At 34.6% G+C, this 22562-nt stretch overlaps 1 protein-coding gene and 1 long non-coding RNA gene across 4 annotated transcripts in view; one reads left to right on the top strand and one right to left on the bottom strand.

Moving 5' to 3' along the window:
• The first annotated feature begins 2991 nt into the window (after window positions 1-2991).
• LOC136041088 (uncharacterized) lies at window positions 2992-3681 on the top strand. The gene has a single exon (XM_065725642.1). It carries the CDS (start codon window positions 2992-2994, stop codon window positions 3679-3681), a length of 690 nt encoding a protein of 229 aa, XP_065581714.1.
• Window positions 3682-19997: 16316 nt separating this feature from the next.
• LOC136041041 (uncharacterized) overlaps window positions 19998-22562 on the bottom strand; it is a 38048-nt gene continuing 35483 nt past the window's right edge. For 2 of the 3 annotated variants that reach the window (XR_010620953.1, XR_010620951.1), the window contains one exon: window positions 19998-20973. This is a non-coding gene — a long non-coding RNA (uncharacterized LOC136041041). Of the gene's footprint in view, window positions 20974-21393; window positions 21543-22562 lie in introns of those variants that run through there. The other variant, XR_010620952.1, reaches the window with a different exon arrangement.

The raw sequence follows: 22562 nt of genomic DNA, 5'->3' as shown, positions 1-22562 counted from the left end.
CTTGCCTATATTTTCCTTGCCACGAATCCGTCAGATCAGTTGATCACCTAGCTTATTTGATTAAAATAAAAAAGAAGGCGGTCTCGAAAATCTTAGTCTTAAACGAACAAAATTTTCAGCTTTCATCAGAAATCTTTTATAAATTCCAATTTATAAAAAGTCTTATATGACTGTTATTAAGGAGAAGATATTATGTTTATCTACAGACTTTAGTAGTAAACACGTAGAGGGTATTAATGTATCTGGGAATTTAAACCCGTGGGACTGTGAAACATACCCTTCCTAGTATTTTGAATTACAAGAATAATCCAATCAAACCGTATAAGTTCTAAAAACAATTGGGCTAATGATTTTTAACAATAATTTAACAAGGATAGTAATTGGAATTCCGCTTTTAATTGAGAGTAATTTTTATCATTTGTAAATCTAACTTCTGAACAAATTATAACAGGAGATTTGGCAACTTCTGCCTAGTCAACACGTTATGACTGCACTTTTAGGACACTTTTAGCGTCAAGGGCATTGACCCAGACAACGAGGTGACTTTGGATGGTGGATCAGGTGCTTTTAAAATTGACATACCTTCAACAGACCTTCATATTATCCTTACCAGAAACTGAAGTCGGGAAGTGTATACAGCCTAGTCATCATGGCTTCTGGACCGGAATGTTGTGATATAAATAAAATATAAATATAAAAATATAAAAAACTTCTAAAAATAAAAATAAGATATTGTTAATAATGCAGCGTTTCAAGCAGTTTGATGGTGCGCTAGCTAAATTCAAGAACTACCCCCTATGGCCTATGAGAATTATGCAAATAGGAAAGGATTCGCGGGAAAGCCCACTTATCTGGTCTTTTGTTACAGTAGTCAAAATGAATTTAGGTTAATAGATGCGAATCTTCAAGAATACAACCCCAAAATGATAGATTCATCCAAGCCTGCTGTTAAAAAAAGCAATTGTTGAACTTGATAATACCCCTGAGATTTATGAAACTCTTTCAAAGACTTTTTTAGCCCTGAAAGCAAGTGATAAATTAGGGTCTAACTCAATTTCTTCAAGTATCGCCCCAATTTTCAACAAATTAGTTTCAACTGAAGCCCAGCTGGAGAAGACAAAAAGTGATCTGCTGGAAAATATTACAAAGAAAGTGACTGAAAAGTTCAATGACCCAAGGTCACTGAAAGAGACTACTGAACTGATAGTCAGCGAGGTTTACAATTCAGTCACCCTCGAGTTTAATCCGAAGTTTGCTAAAATTGAGCTGGCTCTAAGTAGTCTGAGAACTCAAAATGAAACTTTGGAGGAGAGGATTAGTAGAATTGAAAAAAAGCTTGATGATTATGATCAAGAGTCCTTGCTTGATAGTCTTATATTTCATGGGGTAAAGAAGTTACCTGGTGTAGGCACTCGCAATACAGTATTTCAAATTATAAATAGCAAAATGTCTGTGACAGACCTCTCATCTTCTAATTTGATTAATGTATACCGTCTCCGATTTAATAATCCAACTACATAGCATGAAGAAAGTTCAATTAGAGTTGCTCCGATCGTCGTTAAATTTTCTGGCAAAGATGTAGCCCGTAGAGTGTTTAAAGCAAAAGCTAAACTTGCTTCAACTGGTGTTTTTGTATCGGAGTCTCTAACCAAACGTCGCCAAGACATTTTGAACGCAGCGAAAGACAAGTATGGTCAGAGAAATGTTTGGTCGGATCAGGGTCAGATTTTGGTAAAACCTAGTGCAGGGTCAACAGTCATGAAAATCCGTTCTATTACCGACTGTATTTAGTCTCATATGTTATGATTAGTGTTTTTTTTACATTTGTTTATTTTGTTTTAAGGTTTTTGCTTGTATTTTCTTCTTTTCTTTTTTTCCGTTTTTATGTGTATTTTTTCTTTCTTGCTTTTTTTTTCATTTAGATTTGTTTTGGTACGAGATTTGATTTACTCTCGCTGCGTCTATACTGGATGATTTAATGAGCCGACCTTTTCTCCTTGAACAGGTTTTGTCGGCAAAAATAGCAAATGATATTGAACCTTGTATGAACCAAGTTAAATTTAAACAGTTGAGAAACAGTACTTATGTTCAATGTTCGCAGTTAAACCCCGCGGAATCCGATTTACTGAGTTTATGTGCCTGGAATCGCCACCTAACCACGTGTTATGAGGATGTTTTGGAGTTTCTCTCTGATTCTCAAGGTAAAGTTAGTTTTATTGGTATATGTGAAAGCATTTTCAGTCAGGAACACTCTGTCGCATTGTATTCTTTTCCAGATTATAATTTGGAGATTAAAAACCGAACGTCACTTTATAGAGGGGGAATTGCGTGTTTGATTTCTAAGTCATTGACATACCATGTTAGAAATGATATTGATGTTTGGATAGAGGGTAAATTCGAAAGTTTTAGTCTGGAATTAGATATGGGAAGTAGTTAATTTTTGATTAGTGTTGCTTATAAACCACCAAGTGCTAGCTGGGAAGAATTTGAACTTGGGTTTGATCAACTTGCGCGTGCAGTGTCTCGGACAGGTTTAGATTTTATTTGTATGGGTGATTTCAACTTTGATCTGCTTACAATGAATGGATTGAATTTTGATTTTTTTTAAATTGATGGTTGCTCATGATCTTTTCCCCATAGTAAATATTTCAACACGTGTTACGAGTCATTCAGCCACTCTTATTGATTATATTTTGTTGGTTCTAAGTATCTGGACCGTAGTAATGCCGATGTGGTTCTATACCCTTGTTCGGACCATTTCCCAGTTGTTGGAGCGGGATCTTGTGGTCGAATAAAAAGAAATAAAAAAAAAGTAATGACTAGGTCTTTGAAAAAAGTGAATTTATAGAGGTTTGGCGAAGAGTTGAATACCATTGATTTTATTGAGATTATGGATATGAAAGATAACGCTTCTAGTGCATTTAATCGTATGATGGGGGTCTACAGCCAATTTATGATAAGACTTGCCCAGTGAAATTCTTGAAACCCCGTATGTGTGAACCCAGGAAGCCCTGCATAACTATTGAAATTCTTAAAGTGTCATATTTGAAAAATCAAGCGTATGTGGAATATTTAAATAGTGAATGTGCCATAAAACAGGAAGAATTCAAAATAATACGCAACAAAGTGAACTCGATGAGAAGAAAGGCTAAAAAAGAATACTTTGCCAACCAATTGAGTTTAAATAAGGATAATACTAAAAGAATTTGGAAAGTTATTAATGACCTATTGGGAAAAAAGAAAAAAGCTCCACATAGTTCGCTACTGATTCAAGGTGAACTTGTTAATGATGAAATAAGTATCACGACTAAATTTGCTGAGTTTTATTCAAGTGTTGGGCAAAATGTACAGGCGCAAGAGTTGGTGAACTTTAATAATGATTTAATGAAAGATGAATTTGTTAATGATGGAGGAATCGGAAATGAAATTGAATTTCAGCCTTGTACTGGAGATGAAATTCTGACGGTTGTGAAAACAATCAAATTGAATTCAGCAGGGACAGATGGCATTAATCTGAAAACTTTTAAGTCACTTATGTGTTATTTCATGCCATGTCTAGAGCATATAATCAATCCTGCCCTCCAAACTGGTATATTCCCTGATGCACTTAAAAGGGCAAAAGTAATCCCCCTTCACAAAGGTGGCTCTAAGCTAGAAATTGAAAATTATAGACCCATATGAATCCTACCCTTGTTTTCGAAAATATTTGAAAAAATTGGGAATAAAAGGCCTTATGATCACCTTATGAAAACGGGGATGTTAAGTGAAAACCAGTTTGGCCTTAGGAAAGGTCACTCGACATCAGACACCGTGCATTCCCCTTATGATATTGTAAATAAATGCTTTGAACGTGGTGAAATCCCTTTCACCGTTTTTATCAATTTCAAAAAAGCATTCGATACAGTGGATTTTAATATACTACTCAAACGTCTACAATCCCTTGGAGTTCGTGATAGCTATTTAAAGTGGTTTAATAGTTTTTTAAGTGGTAGATCTATTCACGTTGTATTAAATGATGTGTTTTCTTCTCCTTTTCAAGTGAGGTGTGGTGTACCTCAGGGGTCTGTTTTGGGACCACTTCTGTACCTTGTGTATGTTGATTCAATTCGTTTTTACTTACCTAAGTGTTGTATTACGACTTTTGTGAATGATACAGCGTTAACTATATCTAGTCAATCTGTCGATGATTTGTTTTTGAAAATTAATAGGGTATTAAAGGCATTTTTTGTATTTAAAAGTTTGAGCTTCTTGTCAGTGAACGTTAATAAAACTAATTTTATGATTTATAGGAGAGTTTGTATGGCTCAATGTGTTGATAAAAAGATATTTTTTAACGGCAGGCCTTTGTCACAGGTGCATGAATTGCGTTATTTGGGGTTCCAGCTTGATTGTAATCATCTTGGAAGAACCATAGTGATCTTGTTGCAGCTAAAGTTGGAATAATATCCCAGCTGGCATTAGGGAGGCAGAATATAGTGGGTTGTTTAAAGTAAAATTAAAAAAACATTTATTGGGAGTGGGGAGATAATCTTTTTTTATAATTATTGTTAGCCTTTATTTATGTATATTCTGGTATTAAGGGGTAATTGAGTGAGAGTGTTTTGTCCATTTATAGGAGAGTTGGTAAGCCTCAATGTGTTGATAAAAAGAAATTTTTTAACGACAGCCCTTTGTCACAGGTGCATAAAGTGCGTTATTTGGGGTTACAGCTTCATTGTAATCATCTTGGAAGAGCCATAGTGATCTTGTTGCAGCTAAAGTTGCTAGAGGTTTGGGGATTTTGCGTCGATTAAAGTATGTTTTACCATTACCAGTTCTTTTATTATTATACTACACCATTATTACGCCTTATATTTCTTATGGTTGTGTCCTTTGGTCTAGTAATTTCTATGCAAATTGTAAAAGAGTGCAGATCCTAAAAAATAAAACAGTATGTCTTCTTGGTAATTATGTAGAAAATGTGAATGATACCGCGTCATGTTTTAAGAAATTACGAGTGCTTAACATTGGTCAGATTCGAGATTATCAAGCTGCTGTTTTTGCGTATTGATGTTGCAATGATATATGTCCTCCAGTATTTACCAGTTTTTTTCCAGTAAATCGTTCACTCCATGGGTATGAGACTAGAGAGGCAGATAATTTTATTGTTGAGCACCGAAACACCACACGTGCAGCTTTTGGAATTAGGTATTTAGCTTCGGCTATTTGGAATGATATCCCAGCTGGCATTAGGGAGGCGGAACATATTGGGTTGTTTAAAGTAAAATAAAAAAAAACAATTATTGGGAGTGGGGAGATAATTTTTTTTATAATTATTGCTAGCCTTTATTTATGTATATTCTGGTAATAAGGGGTAATTGAGTGAGAGTGTTTTGTCCTTCTTTAATTTTCATTTTTTTTTATTAAATTAAGTTGAGAATCAGAGGATTACAGTAGTCCAACATCAGGCTGTTTGACCTTTCCCCAGGGCGGTTGTGTGTATTTATAGTTTATGTAATTTAGTAGTTAAAATATAAACTTAGAGTAAACTCTAGTAAACACATAGAGGATATTAATTTATCTGGGGTTTTAAACGCGTGGGATGTGAAACATACCCTTCCTAGTAATTTGAATTATATGAATAATCTAATCAAACCGTATAAGTTCTAAAGACGATTGGACTAATTATTTTTAACAATAATTTAACAAGATTAGTAATTGGAAGCCCGCTTGTAATTGCGAGCAATTTTTATCATTTGTAAATCCAAATTCTGAACACATTATAATAGAAGATTTGGCAATAATAAAGCAACTTTATCTTCAGAATGTAATGAAAATTGAAGCTAAATTGCGTCTTTCCAATAATTTAAAGCCATCAAATGCCTTGCATAAGGCCTTGGGACCAAAATCTAATTTATTTTTTATTTTTGAATATAGTTCGAATCAACAATTATTAGTTATTCCTACAAATATTGATAAGCTGGTGCATTTTATTCTGAAAAATACAACTAAATAAATAAAAATAATCTGCCACAAAAGGTAAATAAGTTCAGTTCGCAAAATGAATGTTCCACTGGTATTTATTTGAGTCTAATTGCCAGATTGAACCACACTGATTTATTGGTTTCAGGCATATATTTCACAGGCTTAATGTATATCTAATAATTTGAATCATAAGTCTGTTTTGCCCCTTTACAAACGTAAAATGCATACTGAGTTATTACGAAGGTGATATTGTAGACCGAAAGATTTTAACTACAGCCATAATTAAAATACCACTGTTTTTATCATAATTCTGTTTTGCCCCTTTACAACGTAAAATGCATACTGGGTTATTACGCAGGTAATATTGTAGACCGCAAGATTTTAATTACAACCATAATTAAAATAGCATTGTTACGTAAGGCTGTTACAGCTAAGAAACACAAAAGAATTGAGCTGTTACAACCGTAGGCTTGCACGATTGTAACAACCCATGAGCAAACGTCATGAAATCTCTTCACATTAGTTGGTGCAAATATGTAAGAGCTATGCGATTCGTGCATACAACGAAATGATTTCGTCAGAACTTTCTAGTTGTGAAACTAACTTACACCGAGCAACAACACAATAAATAAGAACATGGATCCAAGTCTTGATATAGAAATATCTTTTGATGATATTAATATATTTTGAATGAAATTTCACCTAAAATCTGCGACGAAGATTCTTCAAAGAAATTCATAGAGTAGCGAGCGTTTAATGAATATCCAAGATACAGTTACAGGAAACAAGATACATGGCAAAACCAAGATAGAGTTAGCTTTGAATATGAACATAGCAGTACAGCAATAGTTGAAAAGAATACAGGAGATGGCAAACGGACAAAACAAGAAATTTTGGCACAGTAGACGAAAAAGTAAAACAGTAAAATGGACAAATGTCAAATCACATATTCCAATTCCAAAAATTGGGATCACCAGATAGGCTGCATACTTACCAAATGGGGACAGGCGGGTTTCAGGGCGCAAAATGTTAAGGGTAGTGGGTTTGAAACCCTCCCCCCCCCCACCCCCCTTAAATATTTGCCCACCTCGTAATAAAGTAACAGAAATGAATATAAAAAAAACTTTGGACTTTTTTATACAAAACTAGAACTGAAAATCTTTTCAAAACTAAGATAAGTCTGAATGATATAATAAAAACTGTTAAATGTGCTAAAAAGTATACTGACACCCACATTATTTTGCTTTCTAGATTACTGCCCCCTGTCCCGTTCAGACAAAATTTAGCTCCCTCCAGACCTCAATTTGCCCCCCTCCAGGTGAAATTTAGTTTCTGCAAAAAAAAATCAGGTCAAAACTGAGATAAACCTGTATAATTCAAGTATCCAGAGAAACAGGTCAGTTTGATTTAGTATATCTTTGCCTTTATGGTAATATATGGATCATTTTTCATTTTTTTCTGAAGAAATTTTTATAAGAAACTCAAACAGCATCCAGTGTTCCCATTTGGTCACCCACTCGAGTGATGACCGGGTCTAACATTGTGACTTCCAGGATCTGAAGAGACTGGGTACTTTACACCTGGTATGTCTGTTGGCTGAGAACTTTTTTAGCAGAATAAATGTTGATATAAAAACTGAAAACGAATAAAATGCCTAATTTTAGAGTCAAGAAGGAATGTTTTGAGTAAATTTCAAATAGAATCAAAACACGGTTATGCATTGTTTATTGAAATATTCATAAAAGTGTAAACCCCCACAGGAAAAAATGTATCAACAGTAAAATGACTTCATTTTTTATTAGATCCTAAAAAGGGCTTATTACAGATTTGCCTCTCACTCACTTGTACTATCTACCTTGACGAAGATAAAAGAGGCATTAGACTTACAAATACCACTCTTTACTAATGACGACCAAAGATTAAAATATGTGGAAAGCCAGTATGGAATATTTTCGCCAAATTCCAGGTACAATATTATAAATACTATATTTCTGGTATTTCTTATTTTAGTAACAAGAGCACTAGTAATATTGAAATTTGAAAAGCTCTTGAAACCGCGAAGAACGAAACCCAAACATGAGATTTTTGACGTAACAGAGATGCATCAATTAAACCCTATTGCTCCCGACTAGATCAAAGTCATAAAACCTGGGAGGATATAGCAGCAAAAGAGAATTAAGATGTCATCTCTTATATATAACAATATCCAGTCCCAATAGTAAATAAAAATTACTGATGTATATAAGTTAAGAGGCTATGAAACAGTAAATTGTGTTTTCTTTTCGACACAATCATACATCAGAAATATAAAAAAAGCAAAAAATAGTATATGTAAAAAATAAAAACATCTAACATTTACCAAGTAGTTAGATATCCTTAAAGAGTGTTCTTGAATTCACTTCGACAGTACTGCAATTAAAGGTGCAGTAATAATGCTTAGAAAATTGCTGATGATGTGTTATTTACAATTCTGTTATAATGATTTTACTTATTTAATGTGCTATTTTACTTATTAATCGGGAGTGATGGTGCGAGCAATATGATGGGCTGCCACAACTTCTTATACACTGATCAGTTGATCACCTAGCTGATTTGATAAAAAAAAAAAGCGGTCTCGAAAATCTTAGTCTTAGACGAACAAAATGTTCAGCTCTCATTAGAAATGTTCAGAACTGTTCTGACAGAAGTGAGTTTAATAGACTACCTGAAGGTAATAAACTTTTCCCTGAAGCATGTGAACGTGTTTAAAATAATTTTAGCAAGATTTTGCAAGTTTGCAGATAATTATGATTTTGAAAATCTTCATATTTCAAACAAGTTACATCAAAAGTCATCTTTAGAAATAGAATTGATGAAAAATAGCAAATTTTTTCAAAGAGGTATGAAAATTTCCTGCAAATGCCCTTAAAATCATGCAACTATAATTTCAAACCTTGAAAAGTGCTTTGCTGCACTAGGTCCAGTATTTGTTCCATTTTTTAAACAGCAATTATTCTTTATTCCATTTATTTTCTAAAGCCATGACCATGTCTATGTAATTAAGCCATCAAGGCACCAGACTACTTTTTAATTTCCAAAAGATATTGGCCCATTAACCAATCAACCATTGAGCACTTTCAGCAGATACCATGTTGGTGGTACTGATAAAGTGTGTGATTAAAAATGGTTAGGAGGAAACGGTGGTTCAAGGACCTGTTACATTGTAAGCTGATCTGCAGATATTTTTTTTCATTTTAAAACTTGAATTTTGCAATACAAAAAAGGGACACTGAAATAGTTATTAACTACTTATACTTGTTTAAAAGCTAGAAAATCTTGTTTTGATGAAAAATTCTGACGAATGTGACGAGATAAGATCTCGTATGTTTGATTAACTCGTTTTGAAAGGATGATATGATGATATGAAGGATTTGAAACGGGTGTGATGGTGCGAGCAATATGATAGCCTGCCACAACTACAGGAATTCCTAGAGTTCCCTTTCCTATATTGGACTGTAAAATTTTATAAGAATCCCCCTAAACCGCGGATTATTGCTGGAGCAGCTAAATGTCCAACCCGCATTGCTGCTACTGCCCTCTCTTTAATTTTAAAGGAAATTATAAATAAACTTAAAACCTATTGTTCTGGTATTAAAAAATTTTCAAATTTTAATCCATATTGGAGTATTAATAATTCACTGCAGGTGATAGATTCTTTAACAATGGTTTCAGCTAAAAGAATTGAGTCTTTCGATTTTGTGACAATGTATACTAATTTATCACTTGATGCAGTGTTAGATAATTTAAAAACTGTTATCAAGAAATCTTTCCTCTTATCTAGTAAAAGGTTCTTAAAAATAGATACTTATGATAAAAAAGCTATAAGGAAAAACTGCTTTAAGACTACAGTTAACATGAGATGTTATAGCTTGGATATGATTTTTGAGTTATTAGAATTTGTTTTATACAATACTTATATAAGATTTGGTGGTGATTTGTACAAGCAAATCGTGGGAATTCCCGTGGGGGGGAATGCCAGCCCATTTATAGCTGACTTGTTTTTAAGTCAACTAGAATATAAATATATGATGGATAAGAATAATCCAAATAATTTAAAACATGTTTTGTCAAATAATAAAGGATATTTAGATGATATTTTGGTCTTTAATTGTAAAGATTTCATTGATATTTCTAAAAATATATATCCATCAGAACTTACTCTTGAACCTAGTCATGGCGCTGGGCATGAAGATCATTTCTTAAATTTAAATATTAATATTTCTAATAATAATAAATTAAGTTTTAAAATGTATAATAAAACGGATGATTTTGATTTTGAAGTGATTAGTTTCCCATTCCCTGAAAGTAATATACACTCAAGTATCAAATATTCGGCGTTTTTCTCACAGTTACTTCGTTATGCAAGGATTTGTAGTAATTATATTAATTTTATAAATAGATGTAAAATCTTAAGCCAAAAATTGATATTAAGAGGTTTTTCTGCAAATAAATTAATTTGGCAATTTAAAAAAGTTAGTTTTCATTATAACGAACTTTTAAATAAATACCAAAAGAATTATCTAGAAATACTTAAGGAAATTTTCGGCTGATTTCGGAGGTTCGCGAAAAGATGATAAAGCGCCATTTATTTTGAATTGTGTTTCTAATAGAGCGGATTTTTTTTTAAATAGCCACATGGTAAAGATGAATTCTATAATTGTTTAGTTCATTCAGGTTTTTGGTAAAGTGTTAATATTTGTGATTTGGTAAATTTTATCATATTCAGTTTACCTATTGTTGCTAAAAAGAGGAATATATTAACAGGATAATCATGTTTTGGGGTTACTTGGTTGTTCTACATTTGCTGGGTTTTTTTCATAGACATGTATTTTGGTGGTGATACCTGACAAGGGGATGCCATGGAAATTCTTTGGTAGGCACAACACTTGACTGGGTAGAGAATTTAACGTGCCGAAACCCTATAGGCAAGTGTATTCTCCTGATCAGCCCTTGTGTTGGGTTGTTGCCTCTGAATTATTTGTCTTTATTGTTTTTATTGTTTGGTAAATGACGACTTATACTTATTGACGACATGACTGCCTGTCCATGGATTTTTCTTTATGGCTGATTGTGTATGGCTATGCTGTTTGACCTATGTGATTGTATGGATGAGTAGGGTTAAGGCCTCCTTCAAGTGCTGGTCTATATTAATAACTAATTTAGGAAAACAGTCTTCCTTTTCTCCTTCTGTCTCTTTTTTTTATGTGTTTGTGCTTTGGCATTGATGATTTCTCTTTTCATAATATATATATATATATAAATATATATATATATATATATATATATATATATATATATATATATATATATATATATATATATCATATATATATATATATATATATATTGAATTATTATTGAGTCAAATATATATATATATATATATATCTATATATATAAAAATAAGTTGTCTGTGGATGTGTATGTCTGTCGGGTGACGTCATGTTTGTGTGTTGACTGACGTCATGAAGTTAGTTGTCGTCATTTTTGTTATGACGGTGACGTCATTTAAGATATTTAAGACATGCGTTCACGTAGAAATCTATTAATGTTTAACTTTAAAATGACTGATGAACTTACAATGGCAATAGCCGAGGAAGATGCTCAAAGGGTCTATGCCAAAAAACTTGCTGCTGATAGAGAAAGTAAGAAAAGAAAGCATGCCGAGGAATCAAAAGAACAGCAAGGAAACAGGCTTGAGGCTGATAGAGAAAGTAAGAAAAGAAAGCGTGCCGGGGAATCAAAAGAACAGCAAGGAAACAGGCTTGAGGCTGATAGAGAAAGAAAGAACAGAAAGCGTGCCGAGGAGCTACCAGAGCAACGCGAAACCAGACTTGCTGCTAAGAGAAAGTGAAAAAAGAAGGCATGCCGAGGAACTACCTGAGCAACATGAAACCAGACTTGCTGCTAAAAGAGAAAGTGAAAAAAGAAGGCGTGCCGAGGAATCACAAGAACAGCAAGAAATCAGGCTTGCTGCTGATAGAGAAAGTAAGAAAAGAAAGCGTGCCGAGGAATCAGAGCAACCTGAAAGTTATCGCCTGGCATTCAGGTACAGCCCAGTCGATGATTATAGCTTGAGTAGATGTGTTCAAATCGGGACTATGTCTAAAATTTGTCCCTATTGCAAGGCCTTGAAATTCAATGGTGAAACAATGGGAATGTGTTGCGCCTCAGGAAAAGTTAAACTTCCTCTATTGGCTGCACCACCAGAGCCATTGAAGACTTTCCTTACTGAAACTACGTCAGAATCTAAGCGTTTTTTGTCAAAAATCAGAAAATATAACTCATGTTTCCAAATGACGTCGTTTGGAGCCCAAATCAAAAATCCAGATCAATTTATGTCTACTTTCAAAGTAAAAGGGCAAATTTATCATAGAGCAGGGTCCCTTCTACCATTCTCAGGCGAGAATCATAAATTTTTACAATTGTACTTCATCAGTGATAGAAATTCTGAATTGAATGCACGTTGCGAAATTTCTCCCAAAGTTGAAAGGACAATCGTTTCCCAATTGCAACATCTTTTCCCCGAAAATAATAATTTAGTGCGTCTGTTCAAAACAGCCATCGATTTGATGCCTACTGATACGCATAAAATTGTTATTTCCGCTGACAAAACGCCTCCTGGCCAACATGTGCGTAGATACAATGCTCCAACTATCGACGAAGTGGCAATCGTTATGTTCGGTGATCAGTTTTTACCTCGAGATATTATTCTTCATAAGCGAAACGCTCAGTTGTTAAGAATTGCTGAAACTCATCGATGCTACGATGCCCTACAATATCCTATCATTTTTTGGGATGGAGCCGACGGCTATCACTTTAATATTAAATTGATGAATCCAGTCACTAACAAAGAAATGAATAAGAAATGCAGTGCAATGCATTATTATTCCTATAGAGTAATGATTCGGCAGGATGAAGAAAATTATATTTTAAAATGCCGTCAATTGTTTCACCAATACGTCGTTGATATGTATGCTAAAATTGAATCAGAACGTTTGCTATATATCCGCCTGAATCAGACCAAGCTCCGCTCTGAACAATACATTCATTTGCGAGATGCAGTTGTAAATGACGGTAATACCACAAACGTGGGAAGATTAACAATTTTACCTTCGTCATATGCTGGCAGTCCCCGTCATATGCATGAATATGCTCATGATGCTATTGCGTATGTTCGTCTCTATGGTCGTCCAGATTTATTTATTACATTTACATGTAATCAATCTTGGGACGAGATACAGCAGCTTTTAATTCAAGGACAATCGGCGGTTCACAGACATGACATTACGGCCCGAATCTTCCGGCAAAAGTTGAAATCACTGATAAACTACATAGTAAAACTTGAAGTGTTTGAGTCAGTGCGATGCTGGATGTACTCAGTGGAATGGCAAAAGCGAGGTTTGCCACATGCACATATACTAATCTGGCTACATAAAAAAATTACTTCGAACGAAATTGATAATGTGATTTCCGCTGAAATACCTGATGAAAATGTCGATAAGGGGTTACATGATATTATTGTAAAAAATATGATACATGGACCTTGCGGTGCACTGAACGAAAATTCACCATGCATGGCCAAAGGAAGGTGCACAAAGCAATATCCTCGACTTTTAGTATCCAACACAACTACTGGCAATGATGGATACCCACAATATAGAAGAAGATCTACTGAAGATGGCGGTAAAACAGCAATAATAAAGAGGCGTAACGGTACCACCATCGAAGTAGATAACCAGTGGGTTGTTCCATATTCCCCGTTATTATCAAAAACATTTAATGCACACATAAACGTTGAATACTGTAACTCCGTAAAGGCAATCAAATACATATGTAAATACGTCAACAAAGGCAGTGACATGGCAGTTTTTGGCTTGCAGCCCGAAATCAATGATATCGACGAAATCGTACAATATCAGGCTGGAAGATATATAAGCAGTAATGAAGCTGTTTGGCGAATTCTTTCATTTCCGATACATGAACGTAGTCCAGCTGGTGTTCACTTAGCGGTACATTTACAGAATGGTCAACGTGTTTATTTCTCGGAAACCAACGTGCAACAAAGAGCCCTGAATCCACCGGATACAAAGTTAACCGCTTTCTTTTCGCTTTGCAAAAATGGTTCTTTTGCAAAAAAAAACTGCTGTATACTGAAGTGCCTTCGTATTACACGTGGAATACTAAAAATAAAGTATTTGAACGTAGAAAACAGGGTAAGTTAGTCGACGGCCAACCTACCATCTTCAAAGATACCACGATAGGAAGACTCTACACCGTTCACCCCAATCAACATGAATGCTTCTTTCAACGCCTGCTTTTGGTGAATGTACCCGGTCCGACATCCTTTGAGTATTTGAGAACTGTAAACGGTACTATACATGACACTTACCGTAGTGCATGCCAAGCTCTGAATTTATTGGAGAATGACCAACACTGGGATAACTGCATCAATGATGCGTGCGAAACGTCAACTCCAAGTCAAATTCGTGCATTGTTCGGCATCATTTTACCAACTTGCTCTCCATCAGCTCCTACAGAGTTATGGGAAAAATATAAGTCAAAAATGTCCGAAGATATACTCCATCGAAAACAGTTAGAGACGTCAGATATGACTTTTGATTTTACATCAGAAATTTATAAATACACTTTAGTTATTATAGAAGATTTGTGCTTACGTATGGCAAACAAACCTCTTCAGGATTTGGGAATGCCTTCACCTAACCGTATCGCTGCTGTTCTGACATGTGTAGAATTGGATCGTGAACAAAGTTACAGTACGAGTGATCTATTGTCGTATGTACAAAATAACATTTCCAAGTTAACGTCGGAACAAAAAGACATTTATGATACGATAATGCATTGTGTCGATAACAACGTTGGAGAAATTTTCTTTTTGGATGCGCTAGGAGGTACTGGTAAAACGTTTGTGATAAAACTGATTCTGGCATCAATTCGATCAAAAAATGATATAGCGTTGGCAATTGCGTCGTCCGGAATAGTCGCAACATTGCTGCCTGGTGGAAGAACTGCTCATTCCGCTTTGAAATTGCCTCTGAATTTGCATTCTACAGAAACTCCCACATGCAATATTTCCAAATTATCTGGGATGGGTAAAGTATTGCAGCAATGCAAACTTATTATTTGGGATGAGTGCACAATGGCACACAAAAAATCGCTCGAGGCTCTGGATCAATGCTTGAAAGATTTGCGAGGGAAGTCGAAACACTTTGGCAGCACATTAATATTGCTTGCGGGAGATTTCAGGCAAACATTACCTATAATACCGAGATCAACCCCTGCAGACGAAATTAATGCTTGCCTGAAAAATTCTAATTTATGGGCACACGTAAAAACATTAAAATTAACAACAAATATGCGTGTCCGATTGCAAAACGATGACTCTGGTCAAACATTTTCAGATCAATTGCTGGCAATTGGAAACGGAAAGCTCCCAGTAGACTCAATTTCATGACGTATAAAACTACCTGCTGATTTCTGTAATTTAGTGACGTCCAAAAATGAATTGATTGAAAAAGTATTTCCGAATATTCTAAACAATTATAAAAATAATAAATGGCTAAGTGAAAGAGCGATTCTTGCACCCAAAAATATAGACGTCCACGAAATCAACAATATTGTTTTGACCAAGATTCGAGACCAGGCAGTCCTTTACAAGTCAGTCGACACAGTTTTGGAACCAAATGAAGCGGTTAATTATCCATCTGAATTTTTAAATTCCGTGGATCTTTCAGGGTTTCCACCACACGTGCTACAACTAAAAATAGGCGTACCAATAATACTTTTAAGAAATATCAACCCACCAAAGCTTTGCAATGGCACGCGACTTGCCGTAAAAAAAAAACAATGGTAAACCTAATAGAGGCCACAATCTTAACAGGGCCTTTTGAGGGTGAGGCTGTTCTTATTCCTCGCATTCCCATGATTCCAACGGATCTGCCTTTTCAATTTAAAAGATTGCAATTCCCAATTCGATTAGCATTTGCAATCACCATTAACAAAGCTCAAGGTCAATCATTAGAAAAATGTGGTATAGATCTTAATACTGATTGTTTTTCCCTTGGACAATTGTACGTTGCATGTTCGAGGGCCGGTAAACCTGACAATCTATTTATATGCAGCGACAATTTGACAGCGAAGAATGTTGTATATTCACAAGTTTTACGCAGTTAATTTGTATTGTATCTATCTATCTATCTATCTATCTATCTATATAAAAACGAGTTGTGTGTATGCATGTTTGTTTGTTTGTAAAAAGAGCGTTTGCATAAAACGCCATTATTAGTGCATAAGGCTTTGTATATGCACAGACAATGGGAAAGCCAAGAATGTTGTATATTCGCAAGTTTTACGTAGTTTGAAACACATATATAAATCTATCTATATTCACAGGTGGGACACAGAGACACAACTACAATGGCGCGTAACTAATATGGCGGGTAACGACTTACGCAAGCCGGGGGGCTTGGGGGGGCCCAACACCAACTAGGTGTTGGGTTGGCGCGAAGCGCCACCCCAAGAGCTAGTATATATATATATATATATATATATATATATATATATATATATATATATATATATATATATATATATATATATATATATGTATGTAAGTATATATATACATATATATATATATATATATATATATATATATATATATATATATATATATATATATATATATATATATATATATACATATATATATATATATATATATATATATATATATATATATATATATATATTTGACTCAATAATACCATGGATTTATTAGCACCAGTGTCTCTTTGTGTTTCAAAATTTTCGAATGGGATTAAACTGGATTTTTGAAAAGGAATATTTTTTAACATTTAATCAATAATAGTTTACATTCATATAGTTATACTTATTACAATACTCCCGTCGGACTACGACAGAAAATGACCTCAGAGGAAACCGGAGAGTCGTCAACCGATACCGAAGCCCATGGATCAGAAGGGTTAACGCTTCGAGAAAAACTTTGGAGGAAAGTTCACAAAACTGGGTCTCCAAAAGGTCGGTCAAAATTTGCAGCTCAGGTAGCCAAACAGCTCAAATTAAAAGCAAAACAACAAGAGGAAAAATTAATGCAAAAATTTGACGAAGCGGCAAAAATTAGGTCTCACTCAGATTCTTACCAAAAAGTCAAGTAAGCATTATGGGTAAAAAAGAAAACGATTAGGGCTTCCACAGGAGTCTGAGTCTCTCCAAACGGTTCGTTGGGTCATGTTTTACCTCCGACGAGGTTAGTTTTGAAGTAATAAGAAAAAAATTGTATTAAATGTGAAACCCCCATAGAAGCGATCCAATTCCAAGTTGGTTCGTTTTGTAGACAATTATCGGCATGGATTCTATAGAAGTAATTGATTTTACAGCGCCCATGGGAGATACCTCCGCATTACGGTGGTTTTGCAAGAAAAGAAAGCGACATAACATGGTAACAAAAGATTATTCACGAGAATGTGAACTAACCATTTTAGCAGAGATTTTTGGCAAGGTAGGAACTTTTGCTAGTTTTGAGTTTTTATTGAAACTGAAAACAGTGGTAGAAATCATCTCACAATCATGAAAGATAACAAGGACCTATGAAATGTATTAAACCAACAACTTAACAAAGACTCTAGTAAAAGCTTTGCAGGAACAGAAGTTAGAATGGATAGTTAGGACTTTGGATGAGACTTGTGAAATTGTAACTGGCAAGGATCCATTAGTCAAAATCACATATCTAAACTGTAGCAAATTTATGAACATTGGACTTTCAGGATTACGCATATTTGCACCAAACTATGGTTTACCGCAATCAATTTGCTGGAAAGCGTTAAAATGAAAAATAAAAGAAAAAAACAGCTCTAAGAAAAAATTCAAAATTTTTAGAAACCAGAAATTAATGATGCCTATTCTACCTATTCTAGATGCCCTGGAAAACAATTCCATGCACAGAGATATTTCTGCACTATTTGAATGGGCAGTTGCCGCAATAGATGAGAAAGGAACATTACCGGCATTCGACATAAGGGAACACAATTATCCCATAGAAAATAAAGATTCAAGATATAATGATTCGTAATGGCGGGCAAGTACCAAAAATTTAGACGATCTAAATTACCAGGATCTTAATCCTGTAGGCTTGTTGGAATTTCAAAGAAGCACCTTCAACACCTTCTACTGTCAATGAGTTGTCTAAATTGGGCACTGGAGTCATGTTGCAGATAACGAGGACATAAAATCTTTCAAACACGTTGTTGTACGTATGCATGGTCAAGGTGACCCAGACAATTCTCGATCATTTTGGCTTATACCTGGATGGCCCTTTTCTTTTTGCGATTTGGAAAAGGAAATTGAAGTGAGCTTAAAATGGAGGATTGATAAAGAACAGACTACTGGATATGATAAAAGACCAAGAGAAGAAGTAGTCCTTATTACCCTTTTTGCTGCACATAGCAATGCCTCACAGCCAGAATTTCGAAACCACAATCTTTTGACAACAAATTGTGAACATTTCGTAAAATGGTGTTTCCATGGAGAGAAGCAAAGCGACAAAGTATCAACTCACAGTTTGCTATTGTCAACTTTGAAAGGAGTCAGAAGTAATATTCCGCAGTGGAGAAAGTAGAATAGCTCGTCAACATTAGAATCTGTAATTTTTTCTTGTGAATACTGCCCAAATGGTTTTCAATTTATCGCTTAGGTGTTTGCCGGGATTAAGGCCACAGAACTATTAAATTTTGACACATGGGTAGAAAACAAACAAACTAGACATTAGACTATACAAGTAGCTGATTATAAAAGATTTTGCATAAGTTTGGAGGTCTTAGGATGAGATAACCCACTGGAAGAAACCCGGACCCACTAGTCCGTTTTTCACGAGTGTTACAAGTATTTACTGACTCTTGTTGTACACAATCAGAAATATTAAATCTTATTAAGTTAAAAAAAAAAAAATATGCATTTGGCTAGGCGTAGGGACAACTAGAGCATCCGTTATTGAAAATACAGATTTTTCATATATATTGTAAGATGCAGGGTACCCGTAACGATCTTAGTACGAAAGAAGGAATTCCCAAAAAACCACTATTTTCCAGCCAGCTACTTTTCTGTGGTTAACTGACGTGCGCCGAACCGGCTAGAACTTGATAAAGATTTTCAGATGGGATTTAATTGGATTTTTGAAAAGGAATACTTTTTGACATTTAATCAATAATAGTTTATATATATGTAGTTTTACTTATTACAATACTCTCCCATACGGAAAAGGAGTCCCCGTCTTTTATTCTAAGTATCAGTATTATTTTAGATTTTTTTTACCAAGGTTATTTGTTCTGTTCGATCCTTTCATTATATGAGTCAATAGATCTCTAATGCTGGTCCTATCTCGCAGAAAAGTTGGTCTTTCGGTTTGATTAGAGATTTCTGATATAATTAGCAGTTAGCCCACAAGTGCATACCATGGATTTATTAGTACCAGTGTCTGCCCAACACTATTTGTTTTGTTCTGCGCATATTTGTCTTATGAAATTCGCATGCCCCTTTCAATCGAAATCTTTTTATGGGACACTACCGATGGGTTTTGGTTTGGTTAAATAGCCCTTACAAGACAAATCCACACTTACTCTTGTATGTGTGCCAAAACGTAATGCTGTAAAAAAGAAAATGGAAATGGAAATGGAAAAAATGAAAAAAAATGTAAATGCCTGCGGTAAAAATGTAAACTGTAACGCTTTTGGTCACTCGGTTCACTGCGACTGAAGACTGTAAAAGCCCAACGGTCAGCTGCCTGAAGTGAATCTTTCTCAGGGATCCTTAACGCTCGTTAAGGCGAGCCCGCCGGTTTCAAAACACCCAGTACTAGCAGCCGCAAGCGTTATATCAGCAACACCATAGTCGATCCCGAATGCCTGGGCAAGTATGCGCTGGTCCTGACCCAGTTTTAACTAAGGAAATCCAAGGTACTCTTTCAACTACTGTATTAACTGAAAATGCATTGCAAGCACGAGAATATCAATAACACTTATGAAAACGCCAAACAAAACCTACAACCTAGACCACACTTACTTAAGACTAATGGTATATTATTTTGGTTGCAGTATAGTTAGACGACATATGACTTAAAACCAAGAGAGCCAAGGCTAGAAGACTTTACTTTTTATACTTTCCTAAAAAACCACATTTTTCCAACCAGCTACTTTTCTTGACGTTAACTTACGTTAACTGACGTACGCAGAACCGGCTAAAACTTGATAAAGATTTTCGAATGGGATTTAATTGAATTTTCGAAAAGGAATATTTTTTTTTAACATTTAATCAATAATAGTTTATATTCATGTAGTTATACTTACTACAGAGTAATAACCGATTCAAGCTTGACCATAATTTTAATTGATATATTGACTATATTATTATTATATCCGGCTACCAGTCAGTAAATTTGAGTTCGCACCATTTGCCTTAACAGGTGGAACCCTATTCTGCAACTTAGTTCACCCCACGAGCTTGAAAAGTATTCCAGATGAAATAAAAACCCACTCAACACTTGGCCTCCATCTGTCAGTATGAAAAATATGAATTTTTAAATGAATTTTTTAAACTTATTTTATTGTAGCTGAGACTGAACTATGGCCAAATTAGTTACTGCTGCCATTAGGATTTGTGCAAGTTTTGTTTGTGGCACTATCTATGAAAAAAGTTGGAACAAAGACAGGATTTCAATAAAGCCTGGCATGTCTATATATGAATTTAATTACTTCAATAGATTGTGGCGTCAACAGATATTATCCAGTTTCTTTGCTGGAAAATCAAAAGATGAAGAGATTACAAATGTTATAAATAAGTCTTAAGACACATCTCAAGCCAAACTGACTGATATCAAGCTAACCCAGGAAAAGTCTAACGCTAATATCCCTCAAGCCACATCAGAAGCCATGCCACCTGAAATGAAACGAACTCAAATAGAATCATATATAATAACACGTAGAAATGAAATACCAGAAATAATAAAATATACCGAAGGCATAGAAATAACAACAAATTATACTAATAATGTAAGTAAACCAAAACACAAATTTAAATGCCAATATTTCTGTAAAAGAATAAAATCAACATTCTGTTACCATCAATATATACTGACTATGGTAATACAGAATGCATGGATAGAGATGAAAATTGTCCAACTGACAAATTTAGAAGATTGTTGAACAATCGACGGTAAATAGACCTGTGCAAGACTAGCAATGGCTGATGTACCAGCAAAGAACGATTTCGAAGTTCTCCCAGAATTAACTAAGGAAAATGCATTAAAAATATCTACTCACCAAGCCATCCTATTACTATATAGACAAAGGTTGGAAGCAGTATTTGAACTTTTTAATGCAAAGATACAAAAGCTCAAACAAACACAATACGAATTTTTGAAGTCTTTTTTCACAGAAGTAAATATCGAAGGTCAACCAGCCTAATTCCCATTATCGGCGAACTTGCGTCTCGCCTATTCGGTTTTTCTACCGAAGAATATTTAAATACATTAAGAGAAAATATAAAAGACTAAACACAGCCATGATTAACACGCTAAATGTTAAAAAAATACATACAAACATAGTCAACTATCAAAAAGACAAAATTGAGACGACTTCGAAAAAAAATTCAAAAACCGTCAACACGATAAATTATTAGAAAACTGAAGTGGATAGAGGCATAACCGATTCAAGCTTGACGATGTTTTAATTGATATATTGACTATATTATTATTATATCTGGCTACTGAAGTCAGTAAATTTGAATTCGTACTATTTGCCTTAGCAGGTGGAACCCTATCCTGCAAATTCGTTGACCCCACGAGCTTGAAAAGTATTTATGATGAAATAAAAACCCAGTGAACATTTGGCCTCCATTTGCCAGGATGAAAAATATGAATTTTTATATGATTTTTTTTAAACTTTTTTATTGTAGCTGAGACTGAACTATGGCCAAATCTGTAACTGCTGCCATCGGGATTTGTGAAAGTTTTGTTTGTGGCACTATGTATGAAAAGGTTAGAACAAAGACAGGATTTCAATAAAGCCAGGCATGTCAGTATATGAGTTTAAGCTATTATTGCAGGCTAATGACATTTTAAAAATTACAATGTGTTGGCAACTACTGAGGGATTTTGTCCAATTCGTCTTTTACTTGGTGATTTTTCTTTATCTCGCTATTATTTTTTGAATGAAGTATTTGATTGGATTCACTGTTATTTTGATTCTAGACGGATTTTCACTAATTTCAAATATAGCGAAATGTGTACATGAGCGCAGTGAAAGACATGAAATTTTTATAACACTGACGAGCTTGGCTACAAAAGGGCAGATAAAGTGGAGAACCCTATTTGCATTCTGCTCTTTCGTTGTAATGAAGTTTACATCAAGAGTTATGAAAAGGACGAGATGTAAAACGAGATATTGGACGAGATTTGGACATTCGCAACGTAAGTTTGATAAATATTTTTAATCACTTAACTGTTTTTAGGTTATTTTAACTATTCT

Source organism: Artemia franciscana, chromosome 21 (genome assembly GCF_032884065.1).
Source record: "Artemia franciscana chromosome 21, ASM3288406v1, whole genome shotgun sequence".
Lineage (NCBI taxonomy): Eukaryota > Metazoa > Arthropoda > Branchiopoda > Anostraca > Artemiidae > Artemia > Artemia franciscana.
This window is presented reverse-complemented; position numbering and strand designations above follow the sequence as displayed.

Coding starts and splice junctions, on each gene's coding strand:
- LOC136041088 (XM_065725642.1), top strand. CDS start 2,992: ATGTGTGAACCCAGGAAGCCCTGCATAACTATTGAAATTCTTAAAGTG.